The 14,096-nt window shown below is 45.2% G+C and overlaps 1 protein-coding gene across 1 annotated transcript in view; it reads left to right on the top strand.

Moving 5' to 3' along the window:
• LOC131943937 (zinc finger FYVE domain-containing protein 26) overlaps nucleotides 1-14,096 on the top strand; it is a gene marked incomplete at its 3' end in the record, with an annotated part of 48,199 nt that overhangs the window by 18,995 nt on the left and 15,108 nt on the right. The window contains exons 8-16 of the mRNA XM_059304323.1: nucleotides 1,046-1,134; nucleotides 1,947-2,113; nucleotides 2,510-3,625; nucleotides 3,727-3,851; nucleotides 4,447-5,113; nucleotides 6,059-6,206; nucleotides 6,398-6,498; nucleotides 9,252-9,342; nucleotides 9,942-10,042. Of these exons, the coding sequence (XP_059160306.1) occupies nucleotides 1,046-1,134; nucleotides 1,947-2,113; nucleotides 2,510-3,625; nucleotides 3,727-3,851; nucleotides 4,447-5,113; nucleotides 6,059-6,206; nucleotides 6,398-6,498; nucleotides 9,252-9,342; nucleotides 9,942-10,042 (2,605 nt within the window). The remainder of the gene's footprint in view (nucleotides 1-1,045; nucleotides 1,135-1,946; nucleotides 2,114-2,509; nucleotides 3,626-3,726; nucleotides 3,852-4,446; nucleotides 5,114-6,058; nucleotides 6,207-6,397; nucleotides 6,499-9,251; nucleotides 9,343-9,941; nucleotides 10,043-14,096) is intronic.

The raw sequence follows: 14,096 nt of genomic DNA on the forward strand, positions 1-14,096 counted from the left end.
CCACCACAGCCCACCACTCCACCACAGCCCACCACTCCACCAAAGGCCACCACTCCACCACAGCCCACCACTCCACCACAGCCCACCACTCCACCACAGCCCACCACGCCACCCACTCTCCGCCACAGCCCACCACAGCCCACCACTCCACCACAGCCCTCCACAGCCCACCACTCCGCCACAACCCACCACTCCACCACAGCCCACCACTCCACCACAGCCCACCACTCCACCACAGCCCACCACTCCACCAAAGGCCACCACTCCACCACAGCCCACCACTCCACCACAGCCCACCACTCCACCACAGCCCACCACGCCACCCACTCTCCGCCACAGCCCACCACAGCCCACCACTCCACCACAGCCCACCACTCCACCACAGCCCACCACTCCACCACAGCCCTCCACAGCCCACCACTCCGCCACAACCCACCACTCCACCACAGCTCACCACTCCACCACAGACCACCACAGCCCACCACTCCACCACAGCCCTCCACAGCCCACCACTCCACCACAGCCCACCACTCCACCACAGCCCACCACTCCACCACAGCCCACCACTCCACCACAGCCCACCACTCCACCACAGCCCACCACTCCACCACAGCCCACCACTCCACCCACTCCGCCACAGACCACCACAGCCCACCACGCCACCCACTCCGCCACAGCCCACCACAGCCCACCACTCCACCACAGACCACCACTCCACCCACTCCACCACAGGCCACCACTCCACCCACTCCACCACAGCCCACCACTCCACCACAGCCCACCACTCCACCACAGGCCACCACTCCACCCACTCCACCACAGCCCACCACGCCACCCACTCCGCCACAGACCACCACTCCACTACAGCCCACCACTCCACCCACTCCACCACAGGCCACCACTCCACCCACTCCACCACAGCCCACCACTCCACCACAGCCCACCACTCCACCACAGCCCACCACTCCACCCACTCCACCACAGCCCACCACTCCACCCACTCCACCAGAGGCCACCATCCCATCTGAGTGCTGTATATTTTCAGGTTGACTCATACAACCAGGCTCTAGGCAACTCTTGTAGAAAACTGGCCCAGCATCTGGACCTGATACATTGGTGCATGGACAGAGCCAAGTAGGTCATACCACACAGCTAAGTAGGTCACATGGCACAGCTTAATAGGGCGGGAGCCGGACGTTTTCCCGAAAGACACTTGCCCGAATGCGACAAATGCCTGAATTGACACTTGCCCGAATGCGACAAATGCCCGAATGGACGCTTGCCCAAATGCGATAAATGCCCGAATGCCACTTGCCTGAAGGCCGTTTGCCCGAAAAATGTTAATATTAGATAATAAATAATATTACCAAATAAAGATTCTTTATCAATTTAAGTTTAAAATTTTGATAATAAACACAATTCTAAGCATAAAAACTAAGTTGTTTATAATTTAAAATTTTGCTTTTATTTTTTTTCAAAATTGAGAAGATTGTAAAAATCTTTATTCTCTAACAAATACCTAAATAGGTCACGTTGCAGTACATTTAAGTAGGTCACACAGCACCGATAATTAGGTCAGACTGAAACAGAGCTTAATATTAATACAAATCTGTGTGTGTGTGTGTTTTAGGCCTATCCTTCCTGGTGTGGGTGTGGCACTTACTTGTGTGTGTGTGTATGTTTTAGGCCTATCCTTCCTGGTGTGGGTGTGAGACTTACTTGTGTGTGTGTGTTTTAGGCCTATCCTTCCTGGTGTGGGTGTGGCACTTGTGTGTGTGTGTATGTTTTAGGCCTATCCTTCCTGGTGTGGGTGTGAGACTTACTTGTGTGTGTATGTTTTAGGCCTATCCTTCCTGGTGTGGGTGTGGCACTTGTGTGTGTGTGTATGTTTTAGGCCTATCCTTCCTGGTGTGGGTGTGAGACTTACTTGTGTGTGTGTGTTTTAGGCCTATCCTTCCTGGTGTGGGTGTGGGAGCACCAGTGTATGGCAGCCAGCTGTTGCAGGGGCTGGAGACGCACTCGGTGCTGCATGTGCTGCACCACTCGGCCAGCCTGACATCCCTGCACCACGCGGAGGTGCTGCAGCTTTTGACAAACACCTCCGCAGAAAAAAGTAGGTCATGTTTCTTGACTAGCAGAAAATAAAGTGTGATGTTTCTTGTCTAGCAGAAAATAAAGTGTAATGTTTCTTGTCTAGCAGAAAATAAAGTGTAATGTTTCTTGTCTAGCAGAAAATAAAGTGTGATGTGTTTTTGTCTAGCAGAAAATAAAGTGTAATGTTTCTTGTCTAGCAGAAAATAAAGTGTGATGTGTTTTTGTCTAGCAGAAAATAAAGTGTAATGTTTCTTGTCTAGCAGAAAATAAAGTGTAATGTTTCTTGTCTAGCAGAAAATAAAGTGTAATGTTTCTTGTCTAGCAGAAAATAAAGTGTAATGTTTCTTGTCTAGCAGAAAATAAAGTGTAATGTTTCTTGTCTAGCAGAAAATAAAGTGTAATGTTTCTTGTCTAGGGATTGAAAAGAAGAAAAAGAGTGTCCAGTTTGAAGATGAGCAAGCAGTTTTGTGCAGTGTGGATGTTGAGCAGCTAAAAGATGTGTCCACATTCCGTGGCTACTGCGCAGTCAAAAATGTCTTGGACGCGGCCTGGTTCTGTGGGCAGCAGGGGGACAAGCTGATGAACCCCGTCAGCATTCGGCGCTACAGTAGACACTTGGACAGGGCCTTTGAGCACCAGCTCAGCTCCAGTGAGGGGGAGGACTCATGCAGCCCTGGGGGGGAGAGACACGGCAGCAGCCCTGGGGTGGGTGGCGGGGAAGAGTTTGTCCAAAGCTACGACCTCAAAGTCAGCAAAAAGCTGAGGGAAGCAAAAGAAATGCTGTCATTGCTGCAACCTTTGAACTATCGTGTAGAGATTCTGGAGAATATCTTTTCAATTCTCTTTATTTCCTACCAAGACTTGATGGATGAAGCCCTAGATGTAGAGCTGGAGGAAGTGGTCCCTGACTGCACCAACACTTGTTCAGAAGAGGAGACACGCCAAACCAGAGCAACAGCATCCAGCACCCAGCATCCATCCAGCACATCCGCTGCTAGGCCGTTCAGCTTGGATTATGACATTCCATTTGTTGATCCACCATGTGGTGCCACACCCCATATGAGCCCAGCCCACCTTGCCCCTCCCCACTCAGCTGTGAGCCCCACCCCCGAGCAGGATGTCTCTCCCAAAAGCTGCAAGAAGAAAAAGCGAAGCCCCTCTACAGGTCCTGTCCTGACTGGCTTTGTGTTGAATGAATACTTGGTCCGCGACATCCTCCACCTGCTCAAAGATGCCATCTCAGACCTCAAGAGTGCCAGAATTCTTCTGACAGGCACAAAGAAGACTGGCCTTGACCCTGTGGCTGAAGACTTGCTCACCAAGAGCCAGGGCTGCAGTGTGCAGCCTGAAGACTTGCCCAAACGGCTGAGTAAGCTGACGCAGGCTGTGCATGAGGCCTGGTGGAGGTTCCAGCTGGTCAGTCACGAGGCCATCCCACGCCAGGCCTTTCACCTCTTGACTGAGAGGATTTACATCTCTGACCAGGAGCTCTACGTCCCCCCAGTCTGTGAGAGTAGACCCACCCACTCAGGTTAGAGGTTTCCAATAATAGTCCCGCAGTAGCTAGAGGCAGGTACAGGCCACAGCATGGAGGCTTGAACATTTCAGTTAAACTGCGCGTTTTATTTTCAGGAGCTGACAGACAAGGGACGGCGCTAGCAAGTAACATTGTTGAAAAAATGATTTCCTCCCCCCAAAGTTTACTGGTTCTCACATTGATGAAAGGCAGCCCGACCCAGGCAGCTCAAGTTATGAAGGTAGTTACAGCCATAGTTAAATCTGACTGGTATAAGCTGTGATATTGACTTTGTTCCCCAGTCAGTTTTATTCTTTCAGCTGTGATATTGACTTTGTTCCCCAGTCAGTTTTATTCTTTCAGCTGTGATATTGACTTTGTTCCCCAGTCAGTTTTATTCTTTCAGCTGTGATATTGACTTTGTTCCCCAGTCAGTTTTATTCTTTCAGCTGTGATATTGACTTTGTTCCCCAGTCAGTTTTATTCTTTCAGCTGTGATATTGACTTTGTTCCCCAGTCAGTTTTATTCTTTCAGCTGTGATATTGACTTTGTTCCCCAGTCAGTTTTATTCTTTCAGCTGTGATATTGACTTTGTTCCCCAGTCAGTTTTATTCTTTCAGCTGTGATATTGACTTTGTTCCCCAGTCAGTTTTATTCTTTCAGCTGTGATATTGACTTTGTTCCCCAGTCAGTTTTATTCTTTCAGCTGTGATATTGACTTTGTTCCCCAGTCAGTTTTATTCTTTCAGCTGTGATATTGACTTTGTTCCCCAGTCAGTTTTATTCTTTCAGCTGTGATATTGACTTTGTTCCCCAGTCAGTTTTATTCTTTCAGCTGTTCCATGTGACAGAGAAAAGTGCTGAAACCTGTGAAGTCAGTTTTGGTCAGGAGTTTCACACTTGTGCCAGCAAAATTTGGAACTTGGAGAGCGAGGCTAGAGAGAAGGCGCTAGTTGGAGTGGGCAAGCGGAGCATGAAGGCTCTCTCTAAGGCAGCATCAGTGGGCGTGGCCACGGCCACCCTGTCCAATCTGGTGGAGGAGCTGCTGGCCAGGCCCAGCCTGCCCCCTGTCCCGCGGCGCCAGCAGCTGGACGTGGTCTCTGTCCAGCTGCTAGAGCTGCTGTGTTGCTGGAGCAGGTCCTGGGAGTCCTGCTCCAACATGCTGGACATCTGCAAGGCCAAGACCACACTGCTGGACACTGACCCCAGGAGACCCCCCAGTGAGCAGCTGACCTCCCCCACTGTGGGGGTCAAAGCTTGTCTGGAGTTTGTCTGGTCCCTGTATGAGCTGATCCACTGCACTGAGAGCGGCCAGGACATCCAGCAGCTGCTGCACTCAGCGCTCTCAACCTTCTCAGTCCCAGGCCTCAGGGACTTCGCCATTGCCTCCCTAGAGACCAGAAGGTCAGTGGAGCGCGTCCAGGCTATCCTCTCTTGTCAACACCACCTAGATATTCCACATGATGAAACGGCTGCCTCCCCCAGGGGAAGTGCTTCTAGTTGTAAGTAGAGTTGTGGTCATAGTGTCATCTAGATTGTGTGAGCTCATGATTGTGTGAGCACACAATTGTGTGAGCACATGACTGTGCGCTCATGACTGTGTGAGCTCATGACTGTGTGAGCACATGATTGTGTGAGCTCATGACTGTGTGAGCACAAGATAGTGTGAGCACACAATTGTGTGAGCACATGACTGTGTGAGCACATGATTGTGTGAGCACATGATCGTGTGAGCACACAATTGTGTGAGCACATGACTGTGTGAGCACACAATTGTGTGAGCACCTGACTGTGTGAGCTCATGACTGTGTGAGCTCATGACTGTGTGAGCTCATGACTGTGTGAGCTCATGACTGTGTGAGCTCATGACTGTGTGAGCACACAATTGTGTGAGCACATGACTGTGTGAGCTCATGATTGTGTGAGCACATGATTGTGTGAGCACATGATTGTGTGAGCACACAATTGTGTGAGCACATGATTGTGTGAGCACATGACTGTGTGAGCACATGACTGTGTGAGCACACAATTGTGTGAGCACATGATTGTGTGAGCACATGACTGTGTGAGCACATGATTGTGTGAGCACACAATTGTGTGAGCACATGACTGTGTGAGCACATAATTGTGTGAGTACACAATTGTGTGAGCACATGACTGTGTGAGCACATAATTGTGTGAGCACATGATTGTGAGCACATGACTGTGTGAGCACATGATTGTGTGAGCACACAATTGTGTGAGCACATGACTGTGTGAGCACATAATTGTGTGAGCACATGATTGTGAGCACATGACTGTGTGAGCACATGATTGTGTGAGCACATGATTGTGAGCACATGACTGTGTGAGCACATAATTGTGTGAGCACATGATTGTGAGCACATGACTGTGTGAGCACATGATTGTGTGAGCACATGATTGTGTGAGTCTGTGATTGTCCCCAGTGTCTGGCAGTGACTCCAGCAGGTCTAGATGCAGCGTGGAGGTGAAGCTGGAGACAGACAAGAACCAGCTGCATGCAGCCATCAAACAGCTCATGTACACCATGGAGAAGTTTGTGCCAGCTGTTGGCCTGACCCAGCTGCTTCACAGGTAGGTCATACTGGCCCATGGGAATCATGAAAACCTGAGGCCTACTGGCCCAAGGGAATCAAGAAAACCCCTAACTTCAGCATCAATAAAAGCCCACCTACTTCCATCTCTGTCAGAAGCAACAAAAGCCCATCTACCTCCCCCTCTATCAACAGCAACAAAAGCCCATCTACCTCCCCCTCTATCTGCAGCAACAAAAGCCCACCTACCTTCAAGAACTACCTGCTAAGTTTGTACAAACACGCCAAAGAGATGACCAACCTGCTGGCAGAGTCTGAGGGATTAAGTCAAGGTTAGCCACTCCCTGACTTTTTCAAACATTCATAGTTTCACCACTCCCTGACTTTTTCAAACATTCATAGTTTCACCACTCCCTGACTTTTTCATAGTTTCACCACTCCATGACTTTTTCATAGTTTCACCACTCCCTGACTTTTTCATAGTTTCACCACTCCCTGACTTTTTCATAGTTTCACCACTCCCTGACTTTTTCATAGTTTCACCACTCCCTGACTTTTTCATAGTTTCACCACTCCCTGACTTTTTCATAGTTTCACCACTCCCTGACTTTTTCATAGTTTCCTCACTCCCTGACTTTTTCATAGTTTCACCACTCCCTGACTTTTTCATAGTTTCACCACTCCCTGACTTTTTCATAGTTTCACCACTCCCTGACTTTTTCATAGTTTCCTCACTCCCTGACTTTTTCATAGTTTCACCACTCCCTGACTTTTTCATAGTTTCACCACTCCCTGACTTTTTCATAGTTTCACCACTCCCTGACTTTTTCAAACATTCATATTTTCACCACTCCCTGAAAATAAGAAATAAAACTAATCTGATTTCTTTCTTAAAAGAGTTTGTCACTAAAATATGTAAAATCTCATGAGCGACCATTGCCATTTAATTGTTTCAATTTGCCACAAACCTACAAACATTTAAAATTTCATTTAAAAGGTTGTTTCTATAAAGGTTTTTTTTTCTGGCACAATTAAAATATTTGCTTTGAAACATGTGATAGCTGAAAGCCCAGTGAAAGCAGCCATCCGTACATGTGATATCTGAAAGCCCAGTGAAAGCAGCCATCCATACATGTGATATATGAAAGCCCAGTGAAAGCAGCCATCCATACATGTGATATCTGAAAGCCCAGTGAAAGCAGCCATCCATACATGTGATATATGAAAGCCCAGTGAAAGCAGCCATCCATACATATGATATCTGAAAGCCCAGTGAAAGCAGCCATCCATACATGTGATCCCAGTGAAAGCAGCCATCCATACATGTGATCCCAGTGAAAGCAGCCATCCATACATGTGATATCTGAAAGCCCATTGAAAGCAGCCATCCATACATGTGATATCTGAAAGCCCATTGAAAGCAGCCATCCATACATGTGATATCTGAAAGCCCATTGAAAGCAGCCATCCGTACATGTGATATCTGAAAGCCCAGTGAAAGCAGCCATCCATACATGTGATCCCAGTGAAAGCAGCCATCCGTACATGTGATAGCTGAAAGCCCATTGAAAGCAGCCATCCGTACATGTGATATCTGAAAGCCCAGTGAAAGCAGCCATCCGTACATGTGATATCTGAAAGCCCAGTGAAAGCAGCCATCCATACATGTGATCCCAGTGAAAGCAGCCATCCATACATGTGATATCTGAAAGCCCAGTGAAAGCAGCCATCCGTACATGTGATATCTGAAAGCCCAGTGAAAGCAGCCATCCATACATGTGATCCCAGTGAAAGCAGCCATCCGTACATGTGATAGCTGAAAGCCCATTGAAAGCAGCCATCCGTACATGTGATATCTGAAAGCCCAGTGAAAGCAGCCATCCGTACATGGGATATATGAAAGCCCAGTGAAAGCAGCCATCCATACATATGATATCTGAAAGCCCAGTGAAAGCAGCCATCCATACATGTGATATATGAAAGCCCAGTGAAAGCAGCCATCCATACATATGATATCTGAAAGCCCAGTGAAAGCAGCCATCCATACATGTGATCCCAGTGAAAGCAGCCATCCATACATGTGATCCCAGTGAAAGCAGCCATCCATACATGTGATATCTGAAAGCCCATTGAAAGCAGCCATCCATACATGTGATATCTGAAAGCCCATTGAAAGCAGCCATCCATACATGTGATATCTGAAAGCCCATTGAAAGCAGCCATCCGTACATGTGATATCTGAAAGCCCAGTGAAAGCAGCCATCCATACATGTGATCCCAGTGAAAGCAGCCATCCGTACATGTGATAGCTGAAAGCCCATTGAAAGCAGCCATCCGTACATGTGATATCTGAAAGCCCAGTGAAAGCAGCCATCCGTACATGTGATATCTGAAAGCCCAGTGAAAGCAGCCATCCATACATGTGATCCCAGTGAAAGCAGCCATCCGTACATGTGATAGCTGAAAGCCCATTGAAAGCAGCCATCCGTACATGTGATATCTGAAAGCCCAGTGAAAGCAGCCATCCATACATGTGATATCTGAAAGCAGCCATCCGTACATGTGATATCTGAAAGCCCAGTGAAAGCAGCCATCCGTTACCGTATTGTACATGAGACAGCAAACTCTTCATCTTGTTAATTTCCATTAATTTCCAATTGTTTAAAACTTTATTATCTGCCCCTAATAGCATTCACTAGATCGACCTGCTCTACTGTTGTAAATATTCTCATTAACAACAGTCCACCACACTGTTAGGGTAATCGCATCTAGCTAGTTATCTCACCTTTTGTTATTGAATATAGTCATCTATTGAGTGAATTAATTTTGTTATCTCCCTTTAATTACGAAACCACTTAATTAATTTTTAATGACTAATTAAAAAAATAATCATTTAAAAAACAAAGATGTAATTGAATGGTCATTAAAGTGGAACAAAATGGCTGCATTAGAAGTGGGTCAAAACAAGATTTGCCACAATCAAACAAACAAGCAAACAAGCTTGTATAAAATATTGCATCAAAATATGAAATATCCACCGAAACAATGTTTATAATTGTAACAGCTTAAGACAATTTTTCCCCAGAAGTTTCAAGCAACTATTTCCAAGTCTTAGAGGAAGGTCCAATCAAGATTTTAGGGCGACTCCTGTTTGTCCGAAAGATGCCACCAGCCAGGTAACCCTTGCCAGAACAGTTGGCTTTGTTTACAGGCTCGTGTTGCCAGAACAATTGGCTTTGTTTACAGACTCATGTTGCCAGAACAATTGGCTTTGTTTACAGACTCATGTTGCCAGAACAATTGGCTTTGTTTACAGGCTCATGTTGCCAGAACAATTGGCTTTGTTTACAGGCTCATGTTGCCAGAACAATTGGCTTTGTTTACACTTACAGACAGACCTCAAGACCAAACCATCCAAATAAATAGGGTAGGGCCATAAATGAACAACCTGCACCAGAAAGTAAAATGAGGGAAAATTCCTGCATCAAGTTAGATCTGGCTGGAACAAAAAAATGCTGGAAAGAAAAAAAAAATGGCTGGACCTGCAACGTGTTCTTAGCATACCTCCCCCCCCCCCCCCCAAAATTTTCTCTTACATCATAGTTAAGTTTACACACATACACACACTCATATACTCATATATATACATATATTTATACACACATATATATATATATATATATATATATGTAACAGCAAGTGACTAGCCTGTGTGACAGCAAGTGACTAACCTGTGTATTCTGATGGTGACTAACCTGTGCCTGTACTTCCCCAGACTTGAGCCTGTAGCTGAGAAATTGAGTCTAAATTTGACCCACACCATTGTCTACACCTGTTGTCCCAAGATTCCAAGCCGGAGGCATCACTGGTCAGACGGTCAGTTAGACACTTATTCTGGTCAGATGGTCAGTTAGACACTTATTCTGGTCAGATGGTCAGTTAGACACTTATTCTGGTCAGATGGTTAGTTAGACACTTATTCTGGTCAGATGGTCAGTTAGACACTTATTCTGGTCAGATGGTCAGTTAGACACTTATTCTGGTCAGATGGTAAGTTAGACACTTATTCTGGTCAGATGGTCAGTTAGACACTTATTCTGGTCAGATGGTCAGTTAGACACTTATTCTGGTCAGATGGTCAGTTAGACACTTATTCTTGTCAGATGGTCAGTTAGACACTTATTCTGGTCAGATGGTCAGTTAGACACTTATTCTGGTCAGATGGTCAGTTAGACACTTATTCTGGTCAGATGGTCAGTTAGACACTTATTCTGGTCAGTTAGACACTTATTCTGGTCAGATGGTAAGTTAGACACTTATTCTGGTCAGATGGTCAGTTAGACACTTATTCTGGTCAGATGGTCAGTTAGACACTTATTCTGGTCAGATGGTCAGTTAGACACTTATTCTGGTCAGACGGTCAGTTAGACACTTATTCTGGTCAGATGGTCAGTTAGACACTTATTCTGGTCAGATGGTCAGTTAGACACTTATTCTGGTCAGATGGTCAGTTAGACACTTATTCTGATCAGATGGTCAGTTAGACACTTATTCTGGTCAGATGGTCAGTTAGACACTTATTCTGGTCAGATGGTCAGTTAGACACTTATTCTGGTCAGATGGTCGGTTAGACACTTATTCTGGTCAGATGGTCAGTTAGACACTTATTCTGGTCAGATGGTCAGTTAGACACTTATTCTGGTCAGATGGTCAGTTAGACACTTATTCTGGTCAGACGGTCAGTTAGACACTTATTCTGGTCAGATGGTCAGTTAGACACTTATTCTGGTCAGATGGTCAGTTAGACACTTATTCTGGTCAGATGGTCAGTTAGACACTTATTCTGATCAGATGGTCAGTTAGACACTTATTCTGGTCAGATGGTCAGTTAGACACTTATTCTGGTCAGATGGTCAGTTAGACACTTATTCTGGTCAGATGGTCAGTTAGACACTTATTCTGGTCAGTTAGACACTTATTCTGGTCAGATGGTCAGTTAGACACTTATTCTGGTCAGATGGTCAGTTAGACACTTATTCTGGTCAGATGGTTAGTTAGACACTTATTCTGGTCAGATGGTCAGTTAGACACTTATTCTGATCAGATGGTCAGTTAGACACTTATTCTGGTCAGATGGTAAGTTAGACACTTATTCTGGTCAGATGGTCAGTTAGACACTTATTCTGGTCAGATGGTCAGTTAGACACTTATTCTGGTCAGATGGTCAGTTAGACACTTATTCTGATCAGATGGTCAGTTAGACACTTATTCTGGTCAGATGGTCAGTTAGACACTTATTCTGGTCAGATGGTCAGTTAGACACTTATTCTGGTCAGATGGTCAGTTAGACACTTATTCTGGTCAGATGGTCAGTTAGACACTTATTCTGGTCAGACGGTCAGTTAGCCACTTATTCTGGTCAGATGGTCAGTTAGACACTTATTCTGGTCAGATGGTCAGTTAGACACTTATTCTGGTCAGATGGTCAGTTAGACACTTATTCTGGTCAGATGGTCAGTTAGACACTTATTCTGGTCAGATGGTCAGTTAGACACTTATTCTGGTCAGATGGTCAGTTAGACACTTATTCTGGTCAGATGGTCAGTTAGACACTTATTCTGGTCAGATGGTCAGTTAGACACTTATTCTGGTCAGACGGTCAGTTAGACACTTATTCTGGTCAGATGGTCAGTTAGACACTTATTCTGGTCAGATGGTCAGTTAGACACTTATTCTGGTCAGATGGTCAGTTAGACACTTATTCTGATCAGATGGTCAGTTAGACACTTATTCTGGTCAGATGGTCAGTTAGACACTTATTCTGGTCAGATGGTCAGTTAGACACTTATTCTGGTCAGATGGTCAGTTAGACACTTATTCTGGTCAGTTAGACACTTATTCTGGTCAGATGGTCAGTTAGACACTTATTCTGGTCAGATGGTCAGTTAGACACTTATTCTGGTCAGATGGTTAGTTAGACACTTATTCTGGTCAGATGGTCAGTTAGACACTTATTCTGATCAGATGGTCAGTTAGACACTTGTTCTGGTCAGACGGTCAGTTAGCCACTTATTCTGGTCAGATGGTCAGTTAGACACTTATTCTGGTCAGATGGTCAGTTTGACACTTATTCTGGTCAGATGGTCAGTTAGACACTTATTCTGGTCAGATGGTCAGTTAGACACTTATTCTGGTCAGATGGTTAGTTAGACACTTATTCTGGTCAGATGGTCAGTTAGACACTTATTCTGGTCAGATGGTCAGTTAGACACTTATTATGGTCAGTTAGACACTTATTCTGGTCAGATGGTCAGTTAAGACACTTATTCTGGTCAGATGGTCAGTTAGACACTTATTCTGGTCAGATGGTTAGTTAGACACTTATTCTGGTCAGATGGTCAGTTAGACACTTATGCTGGTCAGATGGTCAGTTAGACACTTATTCTGGTCAGATGGTCAGTTAGACACTTATTCTGGTCAGATGGTCAGTTAGACACTTATTCTGGTCAGATGGTCAGTTAGACACTTATTCTGGTCAGATGGTCAGTTAGACACTTATTCTGGTCAGATGGTCAGTTAGACACTTATTCTGGTCAGATGGTTAGTTAGACACTTATTCTGGTCAGATGGTCAGTTAGACACTTATTCTGGTCAGATGGTCAGTTAGACACTTATTCTGGTCAGATGGTAAGTTAGACACTTATTCTGGTCAGATGGTCAGTTAGACACTTATTCTGGTCAGATGGTCAGTTAGACACTTATTCTTGTCAGATGGTCAGTTAGACACTTATTCTGGTCAGTTAGACACTTATTCTGGTCAGACGGTCAGTTAGACACTTATTCTGGTCAGATGGTCAGTTAGACACTTATTCTGGTCAGATGGTCAGTTAGAAACTTATTCTGGTCAGACGGTCAGTTAGACACTTATTCTGGTCAGATGGTCAGTTAGACACTTATTCTGGTCAGACGGTCAGTTAGACACTTATTCTGGTCAGATGGTCAGTTAGACACTTATTCTGGTCAGATGGTCAGTTAGACACTTATTCTGGTCAGATGGTTAGTTAGACACTTATTCTGGTCAGATGGTCAGTTAGACACTTATTCTGGTCAGATGGTCAGTTAGACACTTATTCTGGTCAGATGGTCAGTTAGACACTTATTCTGGTCAGATGGTCAGTTAGACACTTATTCTGGTCAGATGGTCAGTTAGACACTTATTCTGGTCAGATGGTCAGTTAGACACTTATTCTGGTCAGATGGTCAGTTAGACACTTATTCTGGTCAGATGGTCAGTTAGACACTTATTCTGGTCAGATGGTCAGTTAGACACTTATTCTGGTCAGATGGTTAGTTAGACACTTATTCTGGTCAGATGGTCAGTTAGACACTTATTCTGGTCAGATGGTCAGTTAGACACTTATTCTGGTCAGATGGTCAGTTAGACACTTATTCTGGTCAGATGGTCAGTTAGACACTTATTATGGTCAGTTAGACACTTATTCTGGTCAGATGGTCAGTTAGACACTTATTATGGTCAGTTAGACACTTATTCTGGTCAGATGGTCAGTTAGACACTTATTATGGTCAGTTAGACACTTATTCTGGTCAGATGGTCAGTTAGACACTTATTCTGGTCAGATGGTCAGTTAGACACTTATTCTGGTCAGATGGTCAGTTAGACACTTATTCTGGTCAGATGGTCAGTTAGACACTTATTCTGGTCAGTTAGACACTTATTCTGGTCAGATGGTCAGTTAGACACTTATTCTGGTCAGATGGTCAGTTAGACACTTATTCTGGTCAGATGGTCAGTTAGACACTTATTCTGGTCAGATGGTCAGTTAGACACTTATTCTGGTCAGATGGTTAGTGAGACACTTATTCTGGTCAGATGGTCAGTTAGACACTTATTCTGGTCAGATGGTCAGTT

The sequence above is a fragment of the Physella acuta genome, unplaced genomic scaffold (genome assembly GCF_028476545.2).
Source record: "Physella acuta isolate Inbredline_101_S28 unplaced genomic scaffold, ASM2847654v3 ptg000473l, whole genome shotgun sequence".
Classification (NCBI taxonomy): Eukaryota; Metazoa; Mollusca; class Gastropoda; family Physidae; genus Physella; species Physella acuta.